General features: G+C 47.8%; 1 protein-coding gene across 1 annotated transcript; it reads left to right on the forward strand.

Moving 5' to 3' along the window:
* The first annotated feature begins 883 nt into the window (after positions 1–883).
* LOC137665195 (5-hydroxytryptamine receptor 7-like) lies at positions 884–10431 on the forward strand. Its single transcript, XM_068404041.1, has 2 exons — positions 884–1392; positions 9663–10431. Exons 1-2 carry the CDS (start codon positions 884–886, stop codon positions 10429–10431), a joined length of 1278 nt encoding a protein of 425 aa, XP_068260142.1.
* The last annotated feature ends 14575 nt before the right edge of the window (positions 10432–25006 follow it).

Below are 25006 nucleotides of genomic sequence, written 5' to 3' on the forward strand. Positions count from 1 at the left end.
CATGTTGGGGTGATGCTCACAGCTCCGGGCAGGGGCTGAGGGACCCTGGGGATGTTGTGTGTGTTGGGGTGATGCTCACAGCTCCAGGCAGGGGCTGGGGGTGCCCTGGGGGTGTTGTGCATGTTGGGGTGATGCTCACAGCTCCGGGCAGGGGCTGGGGTACCCTGGGGATGTTGTGTGTGTTGGGGTGATGCTGACAGCTCTGGGCAGGGGCTGGGGTACCCCAGGGGTGTCACATGTGATGGGTACACTCCCACTGCGAGCTGCAGCTCCATGCCATGCTCCTGCATGTATGCACGGTCACGTGTCGCCGTTACACGCCACGCACATGGATTTGCAGTCATGGCTTTGAAGTTTGCGTGTTAACACATGCAGGAGACACAGCCGGTGGTGTCTGTGCACACGTTTGTGGCTGTGCCTTGTGTTATCACGCACTCTTCTACATCCACATGTGGGAATATGCGTGTAGTTGCATGGGATTTAAATGTATGGATGCACGGGAGAAGTGCAAGACCAGCAGCGCAGCTCGGCAGTAACGCCCGATAACCCAGGCAGTTACGACCGACTGCCATTATCTGTCCTGCTGGAAAAGCACGCAGCCCATCAGGCAGCCGTTGCAGGCAGACTGGGCAGCTCGTGCTCCTTTAAAAGTGGAGAACGAGCTTTCCCCAAGCATCCTCCGGCAAAGTGTATGACTTGGGAACCAGCTTCTTGCTGAGCACGTGAGATCCAGCCGCAGCTTTGGGAGGCATGGGCTGGGGTGGGGGGGTGGTGGATATTTTATTTTCTTAGCCTGTTTGTGATTAAATGTTCTGGTTTGTCACTGGAGGTGTCATTGCTGGGAGAAAATGCATGCCGTTGCCCGCTGAGGTGAGCTCAGAGCATGTTCCTGAGGGCCAGCCCCAGGCGGTTCCTGGAGCACCATCTTCTCTTTGTGGAGAAGGCAGAGCAGCAGCACCCGGCTCAGGAATCGCTCCCGAATCCATTCATGACTGAGGAACCCTCCGTCCCAGCCGAGCCAGACCTGCTGTCCTCCAACCTCACCAACGCGACGGACTGCGGCGAGGAGATCCTGCTCTATGGGGACACTGAGAAGATTGTCATCGGAGCGGTGCTCTCCATCATCATCCTCATGACCATCGCTGGCAACAGCCTGGTCATCATCTCCGTGTGCATCGTCAAGAAGCTCCGGCAGCCCTCCAACTACCTGGTGGTGTCCCTTGCGGCCGCTGACCTGTCGGTGGCCTTCGCTGTCATGCCCTTCGTGACCATCACAGACCTGGTGGGGGGAGAGTGGCTCTTTGGGAAGGTTTTTTGCAATGTGTTTATCGCCATGGACGTCATGTGTTGCACTGCCTCCATCATGACCTTGTGCATCATCAGCGTGGACAGGTAAGGGGGGGGACAAGATATCTGCTGTGTATTCAGGTGGGCTCAAATATAAGGGTGTTTCTGAAGGTTCAGGGCCACCAGAATCACGTTCTTTGTTGGATAAATGCTTCTGCATGTATTTCCCAGGTGCACGGGGTGGCTGAGGGCTTTCTGTATGAATTAGGTGCCTCAGTCCCTTTGGAGGAGCTGGGCTTAAGGTGCTTTCTCAAGTAACTTCTCTAAGTTACTTGCTTAGTCCTTCTCCTCTAGGCAGCTGTTTCACATTGTTCTTCCTTGGCTTGAGGAACAGAGACTAGAGGATAGACCTGTGACCTGACCTTCTCCGTGGAAGGAGGCTGGACCATAAAATTATTCAACAAAACAAAAAAAAACCCCACATGCACTCTGCAAATCCAGGTTATGGAGCTTCTGGAGCCTAGTCCTAAGGGATGCTCTGCTGCTGCCTGGACTTCTGCCCTGGCTGAGGATGTCAGCGACTCCCCCCACCCCATCCCAAGTCTCTAAAATCCCTGTTTTAGCCCAGTGCAGGCATTTGTGAGGGTTTGCTGGCTTCAACTCCCACGCCTGGGGTCGGGAGGGAAAGGCTAAGCCCATCTGGCAAACTGGCAAGACTCGGGCAAGTCAGCACCCCCACGGGTCTAATTATAGCAGCCTGCGTCATTAGGGACATGGCGCTGAGCAGCCGGTGGGCCGGATCCAGAGCTGACGCGGGCACTGGCTTTCTCAGGGGGTTGGTTTGGGTTTATGCTGGCACTGCTGAGATGGGCTGGCTCGTGATGAGCAGGTCGGGGAAGTGAGACAGCGGACGAGATGCGTGCCTTCAGCCATACAACCTCCCTGGTCGCCCTTGCGCCCTCCCCAGGTGTGAAATCGGGTGGCCAAGCAGAAAGGACAGAGGAAATTCTGCTGATGGTGGTTGGTGTTACCCCTCCAGCAAGCCAACAGCAACTCCTGCTCCCCTACGAGCTGCCCTCTGCTCCACGGCCCCCATCAGCTCAGCGCTGCTGGTTAGAAAGGAAAATCACTCCCAGGCCACACGGCGAGGTCCAGCTCTGCTGCTGAACCTTCTCTGTTTTCATAAAAAGCCTGTTCCTAAAAAAGCAGGTGTATTCAGAGCTGGCAGAAGTCTGTCTCTGTTAGAGGGGGGAGAATAAATGCAGTAAAGAAATGTGTCAATGCTTCCTCTCGGTGAGTGAGGAGCAGGGAAGCAGCTACACACTGATCAGATTGGCTTTGCTTTAAAAATTTCCTTTCCTTTTTTCCTTTCCTTTTTTCCTTTCCTTTTTTCCTTTCCTTTTTCCTTTCCTTTTTCCTTTCCTTTTTCCTTTCCTTTTTCCTTTCCTTTTTCCTTTCCTTTTTCCTTTCCTTTTTCCTTTCCTTCTTCCTTTCCTTCTTCCTTTCCTTCTTCCTTTCCTTCTTCCTTTCCTTTTTCCTTTCCTTTTTCCTTTCCTTTTTCCTTTCCCCGTTCCCTTCCCTTCCTTTTCTTTCCCCCCCGATCCCATCCCGTCCCATCCCTTGGAGAAACACTCTTCCAAACATGCACACAAATCACAGAATCACAGAATCAATCAGGTTGGAAGAGACCTCTGGGATCATCAAGTCCAACCATTGCCCTGACACCACCATGGCAACTAGACCATGGCACTAAGTGCCATGTCCAGTCTTTTCATAAACACCTCCAGAGATGGTGACTCCACCACCTCCCTGGGCAGCCCCTTCCAATGGCTAATGACCCTTGCTGAGAAGAAATGCTTCCTAATGTCCAACCTGAACCTACCCTGGCGAAGCTTGAGGCTGTGTCCTCTTGTCCTATCGCTGGTTGCCTGGGAGAAGAGGCCGAATCCCACTCTGCTACAACCTCCCTTCAGGTAGTTGTAGACTGCAACAGGACAGCCCTTTCATAAAAATCATTGCAATTTATTCCACGTGTTCATCACGTCTCTCTCACCCAATGCCACCGCTCCCGTGAGCAGACCACAGTCCGAGGACGCCGTGCAGGCAGGTGCCTCCGGTTGACATTGGTCCATCCTTCCCTGCTGGAATGGGACTGGGCAGGAGGTTTCTGGGGAAGTGTGGACACTGGTGTGGGGGAGTCTACACGTGCTGAGGCCAAATCCTGGGCGGTGCTGAGCGCCGTAGGGAAGGCAGTGGGGAAGCAGGGTGGACAGGAGTTGCACCTGCGTAACTGTAATCCCCGGCTTAAATAGGAGCAGCCCTAAGGCTGCTCTGAGTTGCACCCACTGGTCATACAGCCAAGGAAGATCTCTTTTAACTGGGTGATGCTGGAGGCACTCATGGGTTGTGTCTCCAGCAACCCCTACCTCCCTGGGGGACCATCTCTGCCCAGCTCATCCAGATGAGCTTGATGGGGCTCCGAGGAGCCCAGGAGCAGGGCAACTTCAGGCCCTTGCTGCAAAACTCGTGCTGCCAGCGCCGAGATGCAGAGAGGGAAAACCATCCCACCCCACAGGCACACGGTCCTGTGCCTCATCTCACGCAGCTCACAAGCACCTACTCAGCTCTGCTGCAACATTTCCAGGTTGTCTTTTTCGGCTGTTGGTGAGGAAAGGGGAGCTGCAGCAAAAGAAAGGACAGAGGGAGCAGGTTGCTGGGTGCTTTTACACAATGGCTTGACTTTCTGTGCTTCAGACCTCTCAGCAGGGTGATGGAGAAAAAAAAACTGTGATCCAAGAGGCTGCCACAGAGCCAGAGTCTTCTGGCACAGGTTTGTTCTTTGGGTGCATTTTCACAGGGACCATGCCATGCTGGGAGCTTGGCTGGGCTGCAGCATCACCATTTGCTCCCAGACCTTCATCCCTTCCCACCAAATGCCTGATGGGGAAGTTGAGCAGTAAGAGGGTGATTGCCTGACATGCATTTTGAGCCAGGCAGAAGAGAAAAAGAGCAAACGTTGTAAATTGAGCAGAAGGAGAGCCCACCTCTGCTCTGGGTGGGAGGAAGGGCATGTTGCGAGTGCATGGGGGCTGGCAGCCTCAGTCTGTACTGGGGCTCGAGGAGGGAATAGGAATGATTGGGATGTCCTCTGATGCACGAAGGAGGAGTAGGTGACTGGGGCACTGTCCTGCTGCTTTCTGCCCTGAGGGTTCGCCAGGATCGGGCTGTGGGCTGTGTGGATTGCCCCACAGCCATATCTTGAGCATCCTGTAAGTCATCATTGCTCCACGTCAACCTATCATCCTCTTTGCTCCCACATGGCAGCTGATGGAGATGGGTTGAGAGAGCACACGGATCCAGGATCACATCGGGATGGCCACCTCTCCCCCAGCCTTGGGATGGGCAGGATTTTTGGTTTAGCTCCTGGTGGAAACATCTCCAAGCACACTTTTCAGGTTCTGTGCTGATACAAAGCAGAGCCAGCTGCAAAGCTAAAGCAAAAGGATACCTGAGTTTGCAGAGAGCCTGAAACACCTACTCCAAAAGAGATGAAATAGTTGGTCATCTCAGTGGGGTGTTAACTGAAATTTCCACCAGTGACGATGGGAAGATGTTCCTCCTGCCCTGCAAGAAAGAAGAGGAACAGCACTGGTGCTTCTCAGAAATATAAGTATCTCCTCTAGTTCTGTCCTGAATGCCAACTTGGTCAGCACTGTTCGGCAGGTGCCTGTTTCTGCTGAAGAGGAGGTTGTGATTTTATTGATGGCTGAAGCGTCCTCATCTTTTGGTTACCTCAGACATAAAAGATGCTTGGTTTGCCCAAGATGACAGGTACTACTAAAATGTAGGCTGCTATTATTGATTATTAATGCAGAGCACTTTCTAAAAGCCTCTTGATTGAAGGTGGTAGAACTAATCCTGTCTGAAGCGGGGTTTGATTGATTTTCTTTTAAATCAAAAAAGAAAAATGCTGAAAACATCCATCTTTCTCTTATATTTTTCTTATATAAAAGCCTGTCAATGTTATAGATTCTTTATTGCCACAAACCATAAACAAAACAACAACAACAAAAACCTTTTTTGGCTGTTCAGCTTTTGTTGAAGGTCCCTGTAAAAATGCCAAGCAGCTGACAAAAGAAGCTCCCCAAACCCCACATACCACTTCAGGTTTTCCTAGTGGAGGAACAAGTCTTCATCTGTTTCCCAGGCAGCTCCTATGGGGCTCTCCCTAAAAAAAAAAAAAAAGTGTTTTTTACCTGAAATCAGATTAAATGTTCCAAATTGGCATCATACTTAGTGAGGGGAGATTTAGATTAGATCTTAGGAAGAAATTCTTTCTTGTGAGGGTGGTGAGACCCTGGCCCAGGTTGCCCAGAGAAGCTGTGACTGCTCCCTCCCTGGCAGTGTTCAAGGCCAGGTTGGATGGGGCTTGGAGCAACCTGGTCTAGTGGAAGGTGTCCCTGCCCGTGGCAGGGGGGTTGGAACTAGATGATCTTTAAGGTCCCTTCCAACCCAAACCATTCTATGATTCTATGAAAAAGGATGCCTCCCAAAAGAGTTGGTGGGATAAAACCTGCACAGCATTTTGCTGGATGGCCTTTCCTATGTCCTTCATCCAAAGGTGTCCCAGGCCTGGTAGGTCCCTGTGTGGTGTCTCCGGTGAGCTGGAATGCATCCCTGGGATGCTCCCACCAGCCCTGGCTTAGGGCAGGGGCAGATGAAGCCACAGGCAGCTGTAGCCTCCAGCTGCTCTTTGCATCCTCTGCCTGGAGGTTTCCTCTCCTTCAGCAGGATGGGGCAGGCACGGTGTCAGCCTGGAAGCAAGGTACGGAGTTTAATTTGTCCAAGAGGAGGTATGGGATTGTGGTAAAACAGTGGGGTCCAGGAAACCCCAATTCTGAGTTCATTTGGGCTCAGTCAACCTGTGTGTGCTGAGGTTTGTCCTTTCCCAGTTCACCAGCTGCTGAATGGAGATAGGGGCACCTCGGAGAGGTTTTGTTTTGCTTTATTATTTAACCCCTGGCATAAGGATTCAATTATTACCATTGAGCGTAGAAGAAATGCGCTGAATTGGCTCATCCATGGGGCTGATGGTGGAGCCTAGCCTGGGGCAGGTCAGGGCTCAGGCCGCCCAGGCATCCGTGGGAGCAAGGACATTGAAGGAGTTTATTGCACAAGGAAGGAGTGGATACACAACCAGCTCTGCAGGGGTAAATCGCTGCTCTGGGAACTGGCTTTTGTTACCTGATTACTGCTAAACCTGATTAACAACAAGACACACACACAAAATAAAAAATAATCAAAGCAAGAGAATGTGATTTGAATTTCATTGCGTGTCTGTGCAATCTCGCCTCCCGCACTGCTGTAAAGGCTGGCCTATTTTGAGGTCTCATCAAAATTATAAGCAAGGACCTCAAAACGGCACCATTTCCTCCAGCAGCGACTGCACAAGGCACTCGCAGATGAAATGTGTCAGCTTTGCCTGATTTTTAAACCTTGTCACTGTGCGTTTTGCTTGGCTAGCGTGTAAATTCCTTGAAGCTTCAGCAAATCCTGAGGGATCGGCTTCTAAAGAAAACCCAGTAATAGCACAATAAAGGATATCACACAACGCAGCATATATTAGTCTGCAAAGTTCTTGGCTTGGATATATAGAGAAGTGATTTTTTTTGGGTGCTGAATTTGGAGATGCAACAGCAGGGCATGGTTTTCTCCCAGCCTGGGGGACATCAAGTCTGCTGTCCTTCCAAAGGCCCTTCCTACAGCAGGAGGGGTATTGGGCAGCATCCCTCCAAACTGCTCCCACCCATCACTCTGAGTGTCCTGGTAGTCCAGCCAGGCTCATCAATTCTTACAGAACCCCAGACTGGTTGGGGTTGGAAGGGACCTCTGGAGATCATCTAGTCCAACCCCCTGCCAAAGCAGGGTCACCCAGAGCACGTTGCACAGGGTCGTGTCCAGGTGGGTTTTGAATATCTCCAGAGGAGACTCCCCACCCTCCCTGGGCAGCCTGTGCCAGGGCTCTGCCACCCTCAAAGTAAAGAAGTTTTTCCTCATATTGAGATGGAACTTCCCATGTTTCAGTTTGTTCTCACTGTGCTCAGCCCAGGTAGGAAGGAGTCAACGGTCTGTTTTGGAAGGATGGCACCAAAACCAGCTCTGTTCACAGAATCACAGAATCAACCAGGTTGGAAGAGCCCTCTGGGATCATCAAGTCCAACCGTTGCCCTGACACCACCATGTCAACTAGACCATGGCACTAAGTGCCATGTCCAGTCTTTCCTTAAACACATCCAGAGATGGTGACTCCAAATGGTGACTCTATTGTCCATCTCCATCTCATCAAGTCTCCTCCTTCATAGATAGGGCCCCACAGGGTGGTGGGGTTAAAAGCCCTGTCCCAAGAGGTTGCATTGCCTTTGCATCCACGAATGTCATCCTTCAGCCTGTCCTACTGCTGGGCGTGAAAGCAGCATAGGTGGTCATGGAGGGTTTTGCTTGGGTTTTGTGAGTAAGGCCAGCTGAAGAAAATATAGAGGAAAACATGAAAAGAATAACTCAGCGAATGAATTCAAATTCATTTTATCAGGGATTCAGGGGAGAATACTTTGGGCTTTGAATTTATTTAGCAGTCAGGAGAGGAGGAGGAATTGGATTTTTTTTTTTTTTTTAATTTTTTTTCCATCTTCTTGCAATCTTGGGGGAGGATCTGGAAAAGGGAAATAACCAGTGAAGAAAAAGTCTCCTAACACCTAAAATGAAACTGATTGTCAGAAAAAAATAATGATACAACAGAGGTAAAATTCTCTGCAGAAATTATTCTTTTGACAGAAAAACCCATTCTTCCCTAGAAAGGCTGTCAGCAAAAAGTATCCATATGGCTACTGTTCTCACTGCCGCTCTGGACTGATGCAGCTTATCCAAAACAATTAAGAGGTGATGTGATCCCGTCTAAAAATGCCTGGAAATTCCTGACAACAGGCAGGTTTGTATCAAAAAGGCTGTAACAGAAAAAAAATCCATTTGACAGCTGGAGGCTTTTGCTGGACTGATGGAGACTGAATCAGAGGCAGTTGTATTTCAGTGGGAACATCGGCTGACAGTGGCCCACTCCCTACTGATTTATTAGCTTACAATTGCAGTTTGCCAGCTAACAGTTGACACAATTTCTTATTTGCGTGAACCCTCTCAGTCAAGGCTCGGGATGGTTCAAAATTACACCCTATAGTCTAACCAGGAGCTGATGGGTGATGCAGTCTCCAGCTCCTTTCAGTCAAGATAACAAGGTAACTCCTAACTGCAGGCATCAGGATTTGTGAATCTGTGGGTCACCACATGCTTTTGGGATCTCGTACTCGGAGCTTCTCTCATTTTACTCCCCAGGGAGGGCTGGACACCATCGCTTCAGGAGCTATGGGCCATGCAAGGGAGTAGACTGTTCCAGCTGTTTGTCTCGCTCCTGTCTTGGTTTCCAGGGGTCACCTCCAGTAGATGTTGCATGAACTTGTAGGTTTGTCCTAATATTGCAGGCTTGATGGAGAGGGGAGTGATGGGGTGTGCTGCTGACAGTGGTATCTCCCATGGGCGCCAGTGCTGCAAGATGCAAACACAGTCCATCGGCTGAAAGAAGGTGTGAGTCAACAGCTGCCAGTTTTGCACCACAGTCCATCACCCAGTCACTGGCTTTGCTTCCTGTGCCCATCCAGACACATCCTTAAGTCTTCCCAAAGGCAAGATTGCTCCTTGCTCGCACACTGCCTCAGGGACATCTCAGCTGCAGGTTGTATTTCTTCCCCAAGTTCCCAAGTTGCCTGGCCAAATAAGAGAAGGGTGTTGTCCATCTCACTTTCCATTAAACACTGGTATGAGTCTATTCATTTCATCTGGAGTCACTCCTGGTGCAAGTATTACTCTGCAGATCATCCACCTTCTCCCTGGGAGGGCGACAGTCTGGAATGAGTTACATGCCATGGCTGGAAGTTGTTGCATAGTCTCTGTACAAACTAGTTCTGGAGGAAAACTACGCTTTTTAAAGCATTTTTATTCCCCAAGAAACCATGTGGAGCTCAGACTGCACCCAGCAGTTAAATGACATCTCATGTCAAGCATGGGGTGGTTGCAAGAAAGCGGTGGGGAATAGTCAAAACAGGGTGTTTAGGCAAGAGAGCTGAAGGGGTGTGAAGTATATTTCACAGAAGATACCGCAGCTGCTTATCTCCAGGAACACTTTCATTTGGGTAATTCATTTCTTGTCCTCACCCAGGGCCAAAATTCTCCTGTGACAGAGCATTAACAGCTGATTAGGAATAAAAACCACCCAACAGCACTCACACCTTGCAACCCTCCTAACCCTTTGCAACTCTTCTCTTTTCCAGGTACCTGGGGATCACTCGGCCGCTGACGTACCCCGTGAGACAAAATGGGAAGCTGATGGCCAAGATGGTCTTCATCGTTTGGCTCCTGTCTGCTTCCATCACCCTTCCTCCTCTTTTTGGCTGGGCCAAGAACGTCACTGTGGAAAGAGTCTGTCTCATCAGCCAGGACTTTGGGTACACAGTCTACTCCACGGGGGTTGCCTTCTACATACCCATGGCGGTCATGCTCGTCATGTACAGCCGGATCTACAAAGCCGCCAAGGTCAGCGCTGAGAAGCACCGCTTCATGAACTTCCCCAAACACTACAAGGAGGGCGTCTACTGCCTGGAGTCCTCCAGCCGGAGCCACCACAGCTCCAAGCATACCAAAGCAGTGGAGGAATGCGCCACGCTCTCCAAACTGCTCCGGCAAGACCGAAAGAATATTTCCATCTTCAAACGGGAGCAGAAAGCAGCCAGGACCCTCGGTATTATCGTGGGGGCATTCACGTTTTGCTGGCTTCCCTTCTTCCTGATGTCAACGGCTCGGCCTTTCATCTGCGGCATCCGCTGCAGCTGCATGCCCCTGCGGCTGGAGAGGACTCTGCTCTGGCTGGGATACACCAACTCTCTCATCAACCCCTTGATTTATGCTTTCTTTAACCGAGACTTGAGGACTACTTTCTGGAACCTCCTGAGGTGCAGGTACAGGAACATCAACAGGAGGCTCTCCGCTGCCAGCATGCACGAGGCCCTGAAAGCCACAGAGAGGCACGAATGCATCCTGTAGAGCTGCATCCTCTCACTCAGTGCCTGACCAACGAACTCCTGCCTCTCCATTTCAGGTTCCTTGCTTCTCTTGCCTCTCGGGGCTGGCAGAAACCATGCGTGCCATTGTCCCCCTGTTAGACATCGCCGCTGAGAGTGACATCCCTTCCCCTCGCCCCAGGAGGAGCTGCGGTTCTCCTTGCCTCGGGAAAAAGTGGGCAGCCCTTCCTTCTCACCATGTCCCACGTGGGAGCTGAGAAGCTATGAGCAAGATCAGGGGGTTCAAGGTCTACCACTGACTGTGGGCAAGTCACACCACCTTTCCGTGCCTCAGTTTCCCCCTCTGTTAAAAGAAAAAGAAAACGCAATCCTCCCAACCAAAAAAAAAAACCCAAACACCTAAAAACTTTATAAGACTGTGGCTCTCCACCTTCAAAAAGGGCTCTAAGGTCTGTGGAGGGCACACAATATACTATGTAAAGCTGACACTGGCTGCACTTCTCTATTGAACATGACAGCAGCTATAGGCTCCGTTGTAGATCCAAGCACTCATGCCATCCCAGCTTACATGAACTCTTTCCACCAACGTAATTGCATTTTACACACTGAGCTCATGGCCGGGTTTGCACGTCAGAGCAGTAATACCAATGACCCCGTTTCACCTCACACTGTAGCACTTGAAAGAGGCACACTCGCAGGGTGAAACACAAATGAACGTGAAGTTTCCTTTATGGTTGGATAGGAAAGTCCTATGGCCTCCTCATCAGGGCAATGACCAGTGAGCAAAGACAGTTGTGTTTATTGGGTTGTACTGTAATTCTTTCTCAGACAAGTGATGTGTGTTCATAATTTGTGGCTAATTGACTCCATAAAAGTACGCTTTGGTTGACGACAGACAAAAGTATGTAATTTCTCTGACAGCTTTACAGTGCTTCAGTGCAGCAAGCTTGAAAAAATACACTGGATGATGTATCCTCTATTTTCTAAAAAAAAAAGTCTGGTTTCTTATTTTGGTGTAGATTCGTTGGTCACTCTCACTTTAAAGCTATTTATTTTTTCTGTGGAGGTGGGACTTGTCTTCCTGCAGTCCTCTTTTCTCCAGACCAACCTTGCTGCATCAGCTTTGCTTTGCAGCCCCATAAACTCATGCCAATTTGTAGATGATGTCTGTTCCATGGGGGTCAGTTGTTTGAACGTCACCTGTCTGGGTTTTCTTGCCAAAGCCAGACTGTTCAGAGGCTGGGAAAAGGGGTTTATATCCCTTCCTCCACTACAGGTTTTCTTTATCAGGCAAGAGGGCATGAGCGGTGGTAGTCCCATCTCTTGCAACGTCATGCAGTATGATGCCTCCACACATAGCTCAGTTGGCTGTTGGATGTCTTTGCTGACTACTGGCATGGTTTGGCTTAGTAATCAAAATTTCTCCCACAAAATCATTTGTGCTCTCACTTCTCTTTTTAATAGACGTTTCTGTACTGTTTCTTTTTACACTTGTTTTTTCTAGAGATATCCAACAAGGTCTCTAATTTAGACTGGTGATTCACAGCAGGGAAACTGGCTCAAGCCCGCTGGGAACATCCCAAAGAACTGAGAGGTTGGGCACAGGAACAGCAATGTGTCCAGATGTTCTCCAAGCTCATGTCCTCACAGCTAGAGCCAGAATTGCACATAGGAGCAGGGGAGGTTGTTGCAGCATTTTATGGGTCTCCAGTGGGAAATGCTTAAAGATCAGACACCAAAGAGGTTTGAAGGAGGACCTAGTCAAGGGGGATCATAACGGTTTAGCTGGAGCCCTGCTTCACCTACTATCCCACAGAGGAGCTCTCTGGAGAGTACTGAGTGATTCTGCTAAGGCTGCTAACAGCTTCCTATCTATCTGTCTCCTACAGTTTGCTACCTACAGTTGGGTGTCGGTGTTAAGTTTGTGCAAGGCTGCCTGGACCAGGCTGCCTGCTGAAGGCACAGCATTGCACGCCTTGCAGCCTGGCCTGGCAGGCACCTTCAGACCCTAGCCCTGCTGCTCAGAGGCTGCTGCTGTGCATCTCTACACTCATACATTCCTGTCCAGGACCAACAAAAAAATCCAGCCTTGCTGAACTGCCTAGGGTACATGCCAGCAGTAAGGACCTGTCCTCTACCATTCTGCCAAAGACGTATGCTATTGCCCAGGGAAATCTGAATGGTGTCCCTGAGATGCCCTGTGGTCTTGCATCCTGCAAACCAGAGACACCACCAATGCAATGAGGCAGGAGAAGGCATGAGCATACCCTCACTCTCTTGCTTTCACACTGCTGCCACATGAACTGGTGCTAAACCTTGCCACAACCACTCTGCTTTCCCTTGATGGTGTATGTTCACCTTGGTGCACTTGCTACTCATCACCCTTCCCCAGCTTGCATGCAGCTTCTCATGATGTTTCTGCTTCTGAGCTCGTACAATAAGTCCCCACGCACCACATCTCCAGGGCACAGTCTGACTGCCCATCTCAGGACCTGCTTATCACAAACAACACCTTTCCTCCCAGAAAACCCTTTGGGCCATCATCTCCTCTGTCACAACATTTCAGCAGCAGCTGGTCACTGGCCCTGGCATGTCACGGGGACATGAATTTGCTGCAGGGTCCGATTTCCTCCCTGGGTTCCCCCAGCTCCTTCCCTGCCACGGAGCTAACGGTGCCCTTTTGACAGAGCTGTCTGGATTAAAACCAACCAGCTGCTAATTCAGACTGCCTCGTCAGGATGTGAGAGCCCCGAGACAGCTCATTTCATATTCAGCACATAACAAATAGTCTTGTTTGTTCTGCTACGGTGTATTTATATGTCTAAGGTCATAGTAGCACAGTTCTCCTTATTTTCTGTATTACAGCGTTCTTAAACTGCCTTCAAAATTCATAATCTTGTTTAATTCCACTTAACATCCTTATTCTGATGGTATTTCTAGCACAGCTTAAAAGTATTCTGCAGAAGAGCTATGAAAGAGTGTGTGAGCCTTTTAAATGAAGTCATATGAATACTGTTTTTTCTGGTTTGATGGTTCTTCCAGAAGAAAAAAAAGTAGGGGAAATAATGATTCTGGATGATCTGAAACCCAGATTTCTTCTAAGCAAGGAATCAAGCAAAATGGTTCATTTGCTTTAAAAATCAATGTTTTCTTTGACTTGGAATTGAATGTTTTGTTTCACTCAAGACATATCTGATCATCTCTCCTTTTTTTTTGCCTTATATTTTCATTTTAAGCTGTAGTTGTGTTAAAAGAAAAGCTTTGTTCCCAGAAACACTTCCAAAAGCTTGCATCTAAAACCATTTAAACATAACAGCTTCACTGAAACAAAACATCTTGCTCAAAAAATAATAAGGTAGCTTGCACGATTTTTCCAGTAGTTATTAAACTGTGAGACATCAGCTTAAACTCTTGCTTTTTAACTCTCCAAGATTAAATTGTGTGTAGGTTACTTTTAACCTAAATAATGTTCATCCAAAGACACCAAGGCCGCTTCCACACACGAGTGAGCACCAACCATTTAGTTAAGCCAGTCAAGATCCTTGTAGATGAGCTGCTAAATCATGCTGAAAATACTCTGTCGTAGTTTTTTTTTTTTTAATCAGACAGGAATTAATGCATTTGGCACCTGCAAAAAAAAAAAAAAAAAAAGGCTTAAAATAAATCACAGAATCAATCAGGTTGGAAGAGCCCTCTGGGATCATCGAGTCCAACCATTGCCCTGACACCACCATGTCAACTAGACCATGGCACTAAGTGCCATGTCCAGGCTTTTCTTAAACACCTCCAGAGATGGTGACTCCACCACCTCCCTGGGCAGCCCCTTCCAATGGCTAAATCTGAGCCATTTTGAAACTGACTTTAGTGCGCACGCCTAACCAAACTATGTAAGATTTAAGAGAAATTAGCTCTGTAAGAGTCCATGTTTAGGCAAAAATCTGAGCTCACGGAGAAAAGTGTCAATTTAGGAGGACAAGAGAAACTTTCGTGGGCAATGAGAGAGTCCCAGTAGACTAGCAGCAATGCAGTGGAAAAGACTGAGCAGCCTCGGGCAGCGAAAATCAAAGTAATCCAGGCATAAAATGAGTAGGTCTCGAGTCACTTTTTTATTCCACTCCATGTGCAAGGGAAATATATACAGAAACAAAGGCAGAAGCGATCTGGGGTGAAAAGGCAGTTTTGACAAACCCCTACGGCCGCCCCAGCTGGGGTTTAGAAGTTTTTGATAACAACGTTGAGCAAAGCCAGGCAAGATCAGCTAGCGATGTAACAAAGAGCCCAAGGCGGTCAAAGCCTGCGTCTCTTCCCAAAGAGTGTGACATCTCCCCGCTCTCTGAAGTCAGCACTTTGTGGATGGGTTTGGCTGAGAGAGTATTGGAGATTTGCACAGACAACTCAGCAAACCCACTGTGTTCTTCATCTCCACTCGGGTCCTGTCATCTCTACCATCTCCCAATGATAATGTAATCCTGACAGCTGCACCATGCCAGACTGGAAGATGATCTAGCCCAGGATCCTACCTCGAGCAGAGACCAGTGGTGTATTCTCAGCGAGACAGACCAGCAAACCTGTTGTAGTGTCCTCCCTTGTCCCAGCAGTTAGAGTTTCGGCAACTTGCTGAGCCAGAAATGCTCTTGTAGTGTTTAATAACCTCCAACAGGTGCTTTTCTTCTAACCTATTTATGTTTTTCCCACTCTGCCATCCTGAGGCAGTGAGTTCCACACTTTAACTACTTTTCAGGTGAAGAACTCTCTCCCTTCACTTATTTCGAACCTGTATTCTACTCAGCTCATTAGGCACTGGCTAATCCTTGCATTAGGAAGGAGAATGAGTGATCATCCCTATTCACCCTCTCCAGGCCAGTTATGGTTTTGCAGACCTCTGCCATATTCTTCCCTTTGAATTAAAGTCTATCATCTAGCCCATGAGTCCTTCCCCAACAGTGGACATAAGGAGATGCCTTGGGAAGAATATTAGAACAAGGACAGTCTGGACCATATGCCTTCCCACCCTCTGCTACTTTCAAAGCATCCAACCATTTTTAGTTCAGGAAATTCCCTTCCTAGACATGGTTTCTGTGCAAGCCTCAGTGTCACCTCCTGCTTTTCCACAGGCAAATGCCAAATCTTGTGTCCAGGACTGGATAAACCCATGTAACAGCCCAGGCTGGGGCACCTGGCAGAGCAGGACCTGGTGCCCAGGGCACTGCTGAGCTTGGCAAGGAGAAGGCGAAGGAGAGAGCTAATGGTGGCCAACCAGTGCCTTGAGGGGGATTACAGGGAAGATGGAGGCAGACTCACCCAGAGAGGTGGGGGAATCTCCTTCTCTGGGGATATTCAAACCTCAGCTGGATCAGGCCTTGAGCAACCTGATCTACCTCTGAAGCTATCTTTGCTTTGAGCATGACATTGGTTCAGAAACTTCCAGGTTTCCTTTCCAACTTCAGTATTCTATTATTTGGATGATTTTCTAGTCTCCCACTCAAACTTGTGTAAATATTTATCATCTATATTTTTTGGCAAGACAATCTACAGATCTCCTACCTGCCATGTGAAAAAGCTCCTTCTATTTTGAACCTTCTAGTAGCATATCAGTTGCATGTCTAATAAAACTGAAAGTCAGCCACATGACACTTTCCACCTGTGTTCTTATGTAAGAAATGGTTTTCCTTTGTTTGTTTTATTGCCATTTTAATCTCGACACATTTCTTTTTCACCATGCAAGATCTTAAGCCGACTGACTCTATTCCTTTTCTCCATCTTGTGCATCACTCCGAGATAGAGCTTAAGCAAAGCCCCAATAACACCAAATGAGTGGGCAAACCACAGCTAAAGTCATCTTGTGGCATGTAATTAAGGCAACAAGTGGCTATTTGCAGCCCTTCTCAGCACTGGTACACAGGGAAGGAAGCAGACCCTGCTCTGCTCAGACAGTTCCACTTTTTCTTTTAATGACTACAAGATATTTCACATAGAACACATAATTTCAGAAGAAATGAAGAAGAAAGTGGGAGTTGAAATAGATGTTGTCTTATTCTGTGAAGATCTGAATATTTCTCATAAAGAGACAGTTTTCTTTAGCTGTCTTAGGTTGCATCAATACTTCTGCCTGGGTGAACCTTGCACTTGGCCACTTGGTCATCAAAGTGGGAACCCATTTCGAACACACACAAAAAAATAATCCCGTCTGGGTTGTTTCCACATTTGCTATTAGAGATATCTGCTTCCCTGTGACAAGAGTATCACAGCTCTCTTAAAAAAAAAAGGAAAAGGCAGCACCTCCTGTGGAATAATAACCCCTGGGAAGGTCTTGTGGCTCTGTGAAGCAGCACATGAACCCAAGATATCTCATGAAAGCAGCTGACCCCGGGGTGTAAGGAACAGCTCATTGGTAGTGACAATTGGACTAGGGTAGGGTTTGCTGGTGATGGACATGAATAGGGTCCCTGGGCAGGTGATGTGGAGAAGGTGGAAGTGCAGCATGGCATGGCATCCCAGTCTAGGTGGAAGAGGAGCAGACCCTCCTTAACAGAGGGTCTGACATCCAACCTGATGGATGACGACATTCATAGACTTGGTTGAGCCCCATGGCCTTTGAAAAGCATCGCTTGGATGGGCAGGTAGCAAGAAGAGCCACCTTGGAGGCATGGTCACTGACAGAGTCAGGATATATTCATACCACTACACCTAGGTCAGCCCCTGGGATTTATATGCTAACCCTGCTGTGTTTCAGCATCAAAATGCTGAGTCTAAGCCCTGAACCCACCCCCCTGCTCCAAGGCAGCCACATCCCAGGCTATTTCAGACACGCTCAGGCTCAGATCTAGGCAGCCTACATGCATTGTACATTTTCCTGCTCCCCCTGCCAAGCACATGGACCTTGGACAGCGGCAGCAGGACTCGTCTGCTGCTGCACAACTTGCCAATTAGCTGCTCTAGCAATTAAAAAAAAGCAAAATCTTTATAGGCTGGAAACCTTCAACACTTGTTCCAGCCCATGCAAAAGACGAGGAAAATTAACTCCGAGTTACGAGAAAGGTCGTATAAATCTGCATTATTTGGATCCACTTTTTCAGCCTCTCTGCCACTCTTAGCTTCACATTTCTGACCCTTCAAACATGGTCATCGGTCTGTTAACACAGCAATTAGGAAAAGAGGGAGGAAGGGGGTGGCCAAATGCCAGACGCTTGGTGACAGTACGTGACAACACAGCCGTGTGCTTGTAAATCATTAGCGCAGCTCACGAGGACTGTGCTCGAAGCCTGTGATTTTTCTGTTTGAATGCAGACAATCTGAATGCCAAATGTACATTTTTAGATTGTGAAATGCCTCGGTCATTTAACTCACAGACTAAAGCTTCGGGCAGCAGCTTACATCGTGTGCCTGGTGCGAGCATACCCAGATGAGCTGCAGCCACATCTCGAGAAGATGCTCTCCCAGAACAAGAAGCAATAACAGGTTTTGAGGGTGGTTCTTCAGTGTCCTAGCAAAGCTCCATGTGGGTTACATGTGGTTTCCACCAGTCTTTAACTTCACATTGCCATCTCAAGACTGTGTGCAGACCTCCTAGCTGAGGACCTGAACCCTCAGGTGTGAGTTACGTGGGAGTGTGTGGGACAGTCACCTCGTAATTACTACAGAAATGAATATCCTGGGATCTTTAAACAGAGCTTTGGGAGATCTTTTTCATCTCTTCTTAAAGGCTGAAGGAAAAACATTCCTCATAGCAAACCACGTTCTTTCCGAGCACCATATTTCTACAGCATTGTCAAAAAATATCTGAGCTACATATGGAAATTGATGCAGCTTAAAGAAAATGGTTCTGGTTGACTATCTAGCTCCTCGGAGACATTAATCAGAGTTTAGTGCTGTCAATTCTCAGGACTCACTTCTCTGTAATATCTTCAAAAGACATCAAAATGCCAACAGCCTTTAGCAAGAACAAATCCAGCATGAAAACAGCCTGATGTGTTCAACGGTGCCTGCAGACACGTTGTTCCTGGGGTGCAGCCCAAGTACCCAGCACCCTGGGGACCACTGTCATCTCACCCACCCTCCTGCCCCACCTGCGCATGGCCTCTGTGGCCCTGCCAGCACAAAAGTCCATGGGGAAACAACTAAAACAGCATTTTGGCTCAGATTTGGGTCTGTCTCAGCTCTTGGAGCCAGGCTAGGACATAATGTCCTCCTGGTATGGTGGAAGACTGTTGGGAGAAGATGAACGCAGAGACCCTCTGAGTCTTCAAGGCTGCCAAGGCGTCACAGGGCTGCACAGCAGCGATATGAATAAATAAATGTCATTTAAATTAAGAGCAATTAGCATGGGGCTGGGGATTGCAGGATCAAACCAAGGGATGAAATTGCCTCCAAGGTAGCTGGGAAGTAGGTTGTTACCGGCAATATCTGTCTCTGTAAGGAGCTGTTCATGCTGCTCTGGGAGAAAGAAAAGTGGTTCTGGTGTGGTCACCAAGGAAGCATCTGTCCCCAGTAGGTATAGACTGTGTTGCCCACCACCCATCTACGTGTCTGGATGACAAAATCATGGTTACTTACAAATCCCATTCAAAGACAGATTTCCTGAAGTTTGTCTTGCTGTTCTTCCTCACTTACTTCTTTATGGTTTTTCCGCTGGCAATTAAATGAAAACTGACTAGAAGTGTCTAATGATGATGAGTCCTTAGTTTAACAACAGGAATACTAAAAAACATTAAAGAGTGCTGGAAAGAAAAAACATTCCTCTCTCTTGGGCACCTAATACAGTTCTGAAAACTGGTCCTAATCAGAAATGCCCTGGCACTATCAGATTTTAGCCCAAAGACCCTCCAAAATTAATCCAGACTTTCCTGCTCTACTAGTTTACAACATCAGGTTGTTTTCTAATAAGCAACACCCTGTAACACCTTATTCAGAATGAATCTGGGGTTGCATTTGTGGTTGGAAAAATGTTAGTGGGAGTAATGGAGATGTAACAGAGACAGCAAAAATATCACTGTGAGAAAATGCCGCAAGAACCAAAGATCAGGGAAAGAAAATCAAGCAAATAACAATTCAGGATGTGTGCTGTTTTTTGAAATCAGCATGATGGAGCGCCTTTCCACCTCTGTTTTTTATATGGCACATATATATTATGAAACTCAATAATATATTTTTTTAAAAAGCTTCAAGGAAAGACATATCAACAAAGATGAACTACTAGTAATACCACTGAGCCCAGAGAAGAACAACCACCAGATGTAGAGTAAATCAATATATCAACATAACCCCATTATTAAGTTTGAACTCCCTCACCCAGTCTCCTAAATCACCAAACAGAGCTGCAAGAGGAGGAGGCAAGAGGAAGGGGAATTGTGCCTTCCCCTACTCCAATAATACTTTGTCACAAAAAAGTGACTCTGCTCAATTCTAAACTCCTGGGCATGGCCACTGCCCTACGTGGGTCGCTACCCAAAACAGCCCGTGCTCTGATGGATGATTTTGCAAGACAATATTTAGGGCATTTCATGCCGGGGGAGATATTCTTCTGGCAACCTCCCCGTGTAAGAATTGGCATGCACACGTTGTAAATCTGTGTTAGCTCCTCTCATACCATGACTTGCCCAGATATCAGGCACAACCTGCTCTTCAACTCGCAGCTCATGTGGCTGAGTTCACTCTCTTATTGCAGAATTTAGATACTCAGTCCAGGCAATCAAAATAGGCTTTGTTAGCATGGCGGTAATAACGCAGCAGAGTGAAAAGGAGCTAAAGGGCATGAGCTGCAGTTCTTTGAAGAGCCCATATTCCCTTCCTTCTTCTGGGTCACAGCACAGCGTGATGGAGCCATCTCTTCCTACAGCCTATTCCCAGGAGAGCATTTTAGGATCTAAACTTCATAGGGGATGGTGTCTAGATATAAAAGGCTAGAAGTTTCCTTGAATTTCTTTCAGGAAATACTTCAAAACAATACGAACCTGACTGGCTAGAAAACTAGTTTCTTCTACCTTTTACAGGCTCTACCAGCAATGGATTCCCAAATCCTTGCAGTATCAAGACATACAGCTTATCTCCACTGGCTTCTCTGGTACTCAGAGTCACCAAAACACTTCTCTTCATTGAGGTTCAATTTAAAATTCTCCACGGACCATGGAAACAGGTGAACCCATGTCACCTAATTTTGGATCCCTCCTTATGTTTGAGGCAGTCACACAATGCTCCCATTGCCATTGCTGGGGAGAAATAAACACTGTTAGTGAGTGATTTTCTTGATCAAGTGTAGATGTCTCCTGTGGATGAGGCAAACTCCACCCTAAACTGTTTCTTTCTTGGTACCACAGGGACTTGCTCAGAGCAGATGTTTACATTGGAGGTATCTGCATTTGAGTGGATGAATTCTATCATTCCTATGTACAACTCTGCCACAGCTATGTCTCAGAAAGCTGGGTCAAAACACTGGGCATAACTGGTTGGTCATGGCTCAGAAATCCCACGTATACAGGGACTGCCATGGTCTGTGTCAGTAATGCCATTAAAATCAGACCACCCATCTGAATGGGTCAGAAATCTTGCAATTTCTAGCACAGAAATGTAGAAAGAAATAAGATGGGTCCTGAACTCCATGGAAAAATTGTGAGTACTTCAGTGCTTGCTGGAAACTCTCAATGGGTCAGAACTGGGATGAAGCTGATGCAGTAGATTATAGTGTCTATAGCTGGGTCTCCTATGGGTGCACCTCCACATGTATTGGGAGATACACAGGTGGAGTCTTGTCCTGGCCATTTAGAGCAGTCTTGTGGTTTAATTTGAACGTGATGGATGCACAAATGCTTAGCTGGCCATGTAAAAGTACCCAGAGGGACTCTGGGATGTCAGCTTTCCCATCGACGATGCACTGACCCAAAAGACATGGCTCCTTGGTTTTTAAGTCTCATTGCTGGCAAATTTAGCTCACTCAGACTCACTAACCTGGCAAATCAGGGTCAAAGCTGACCCAGGAGGATCCCACCACATTCAAATGAGTTCAGCCTAAATTGGGGGTGAACTTTAAGTCAGTGATTAAAAATACATATACACAACATTTTGCATGCCACAAGGACTGAGATGGTGACACTTCAAAAATACCACAGTTTTTAGAAAGCTGAGAAGACATTATTTGGGATGTAATAACAACAACAACAAGAAAATCTCTGACTGACACAATGCCACCAGCTGATGGGAAGTTCAGTTATCTCCCCACTCCCTCAATGTCCTATAAAAATAAGTGAAAGGGGGAAAAAAAAAAAATAAAAAAAGAGATCATAGTGACAAGTCTCTTGGCTGTCAAAACATCCATCAGCAAAATGATAAACAATGTGGACATCTTATGCTTCGTACTTTTGCTCTTACTGCCAAAACTAAGACAGAAATATTCCAGTTTAGGATCTGGACAATAAACTAGTCAGCCTTGGAAAATTTCTTCTCAGTACTAAGAAAAGTAGAGCAGAGCCACGAAGATGATTAAGGGAGTGGAACATCTCCCTTATGAGGAGAGGCTGAGGGAGCTGGGTCTCTTTAGCTTAGAGAAGAGGAGACTGAGGGGTGACCTCATTAATGTTTATAAATATGTAAAGGGCAAGTGTCAAGAGGATGGAGCCAGGCTCTTCTCAGTGACATCCCTTGACAGGACAAGGGGCAATGGGTGCAAGCTGGAGCACAGGAGGTTCCACTTAAATTTGAGGAAAAACATCTTTACGGTGAGGGTGACTGAACACTGGCACAGGCTGCCCAGAGAGGTTGTGGAGTCTCCTTCTCTGGAGACATTCAAAGACCCGCCTGGAGGCGTTCCTGTGTGATATGGTCTAGGCAATCCTGCCCCGGCAGGGGGATTGGACTAGATGATCTTTCGAGGTCCCTTCCAATCCCTAACATTCTGTGATTCTGTGAAAAGTTACCTTGATACCTATGAGGATGAGAAACACATTTCTCCAAAGTTTTTATTAAGGCTCTCCTTGCACACGTGCTATTTTTTCCTCACAATATCTCACAGCAGGTGGGAACAGGAAAAAATAGTCTGCAGCCTAGTAATTAAATAGGCTTGTTTTTAATACTGCTGATTACAGCTAGATGCAACTGTCTCAGGTATATATAATGCTCCAATCACTGTCGCATCTCAGTGCTTTTCCCTCTGCAATGTGTTTAGTCTCTCATCCCCCTTCAAGGTGGGAAGTGCTATTAATTATCTTCATTACGGAGGCAGGGGTGGAGGACTGAAGGGATCTCCTGGGTCCTCACAGACACCTTGTTATACAACCCCTTTCTCAGAAGTATTAAGGCCAAGCTGAAGAACAAGCTCCCCCAAGCTTTCCCCCCTTTTTTTTGCCCTTTCAGGAGCTTTTCAGACCCTCAGAGCTGTGATACCCATGATCTCCCCTCTCCTTCCCAGCCTGGATCCCTTCACCGCAAGGTCTGGGCAGTTTCCAGTTTGGCAGCAAGACCTTTCCATGAAATGGCTCTTTGTTTCCAGCGCTTACCTTTTGCATTCCTTGCTCAGGATATTTATAGAGCGCAATTATATGATGGCTTAGCTTTCACTGTCTAGGTGGGATGAGCCAAAAATCTTTTGTCTCTTCTTCTAAGACAAACTCTTTGTTCCTCTCCCCTTAGTCTGTTCCAGTTTGGACCCATGTGCTGGACACAGGTGACCAGAAGAGCACAGACACTAGTATATGTGCCCTTCCCAAGATATCAAGCAAGGCACAAGGCACATGGTGGGGGGGGAAAAAAAAAAAAGAGAGAGAGGTGAGGACTTGTATCTATGTTTTCATGTGAGCTTCCAACCAGTGCTCACACACAAAACCTGATTGTCCCTGATGGCTCACTGTGGCTGGGCAAGGGAATGGAACTACCCAGGTGGGAAAACTCAGGCTACATCTATACTGTTAAACCCTGCTCCTGGAATGCATCTAAACATGAGTGCCGGCTAAACATGAGCCAGCAGTGTGCCCAGGTGGCCAAGAAGGCCAATAGCATCCTGGCCTCTATTAGGAATAGTGTAGCCAGCCGGTCTAGGGAAGTGATCGTCCCTCTGTACTCGGCACTGGTGAGGCCGCACCTTGAATCCTGTGTCCAGTTCTGGGCCCCGCACTTCAAGAAAGATTTTGAGGTGTTGGAGCGAGTCCAGAGGAGGGCGACCAAGCTGGTGAAGGGTCTGGAGGGTCTGACCTACGAGGAACGGCTGAGGGAGCTGGGGGTGTTTAGCCTGGAGAAGAGGAGGCTCAGAGGTGACCTTATTGCAGTCTACAACTACCTGAAGGGAGGTTGTAGCGCAGTGGGAGTCGGCCTCTTCTCCCAGGCAACTAGCGCTAGGACAAGAGGACACAGCCTCAAGCTTCGCCAGGGGAGGTTCAGGTTGGACATTAGGAAGCATTTCTTCTCAGCAAGGGTCATTAGCCATTGGAAGGGGCTGCCCAGGGAGGTGGTGGAGTCACCATCTCTGGAGGTGTTTAAGAAAAGCCTGGACATGGCACTTAGTGCCATGGTCTAGTTGCCATGGTGGTGTCAGGGCAACGATTGGACTCGATGATCCCAGAGGTCTCTTCCAACCTGATTGATTCTGTGATTCTGTCTCAAGCCGCCCCATCTAAGCAGCACAGACGGGCTCATGTCCACAGGGCTCAAGGCTTATTTCTTCTGGGTCAGGGTGGCTGTGTCCACCCTACACAACTGTTGGCCTCTGTCTTCTCTGGGGCTCATATAGCAACGCTGTGGCTGTAACAAACACAAATACATATGGGTATATATTTATACTTATAAATTCTTCAATGTACACAGAATTTTTTGCAATCTTTAGAGGATCCAGAACAACATAAGGACTGTCCCACAGACAGAGTGATGTTTTAATAGCACAACCCTAATCGCCTGCTTGTGTGTGCATGTGCGTTGAGTCTTGCAGTGTAGCACCAAGACATGCAGGGGTGTCTCAGTTGCAAGGCTTACTGAGGCAGCAGTGGGAGCCCAACCTGATGCAACCTCACCCATAGTGCCTACAAAGTCTGGTCCCTGGCGTGGACCATCCCTAGACCCATGTCAGAGATGTTTCTTAAAGGGAATGAACCATTTCCCAAGGAAGGAGATAGGAGGAAATGCATGTATCAGTGTGGACAACTGGTGTTCAGGGCCCTGGAACAAACTGGAAAGAGAGGTTATCATCTACCTCTGCACCCAGTAGAGTAGGTGGGACTGGCGCACCCACATGCCCTGTTCCTACAGCAGATATTGAAGCAACTGCCTTGACCTCCTTGGCCCCAGGAACTTAAATTTCAAGTCAAGCTACCTAAATTTACTGTGTATGTAGTCCTAAATACTATTGCCATTGGTGCTACCTTACAGCTGGGCTCTGCGTGCTCCCAGAACGGGAGAGCTCCCAAGAAGGAAGCTTTGCATAGCCCATAGGAGAGGATAAAAAAAAAAAACCTTCCTTCCTGCACAAAGCACAGCTGCAGGCTCAGAGACATGCAAGAGATGTGCGTGTTGGCCATGGGCTCTCTAAGGAGGCGTCTGGTTGAGAGCAAAGTGTTTGTAACCTCCAGAAAAGGTCTAAAGTCCCCATGTATGCTATGAAATCAAACTTGTCCCAAAGTAGC

This window comes from Nyctibius grandis, chromosome 6 (assembly GCF_013368605.1).
Source record: "Nyctibius grandis isolate bNycGra1 chromosome 6, bNycGra1.pri, whole genome shotgun sequence".
Lineage (NCBI taxonomy): Eukaryota > Metazoa > Chordata > Aves > Nyctibiiformes > Nyctibiidae > Nyctibius > Nyctibius grandis.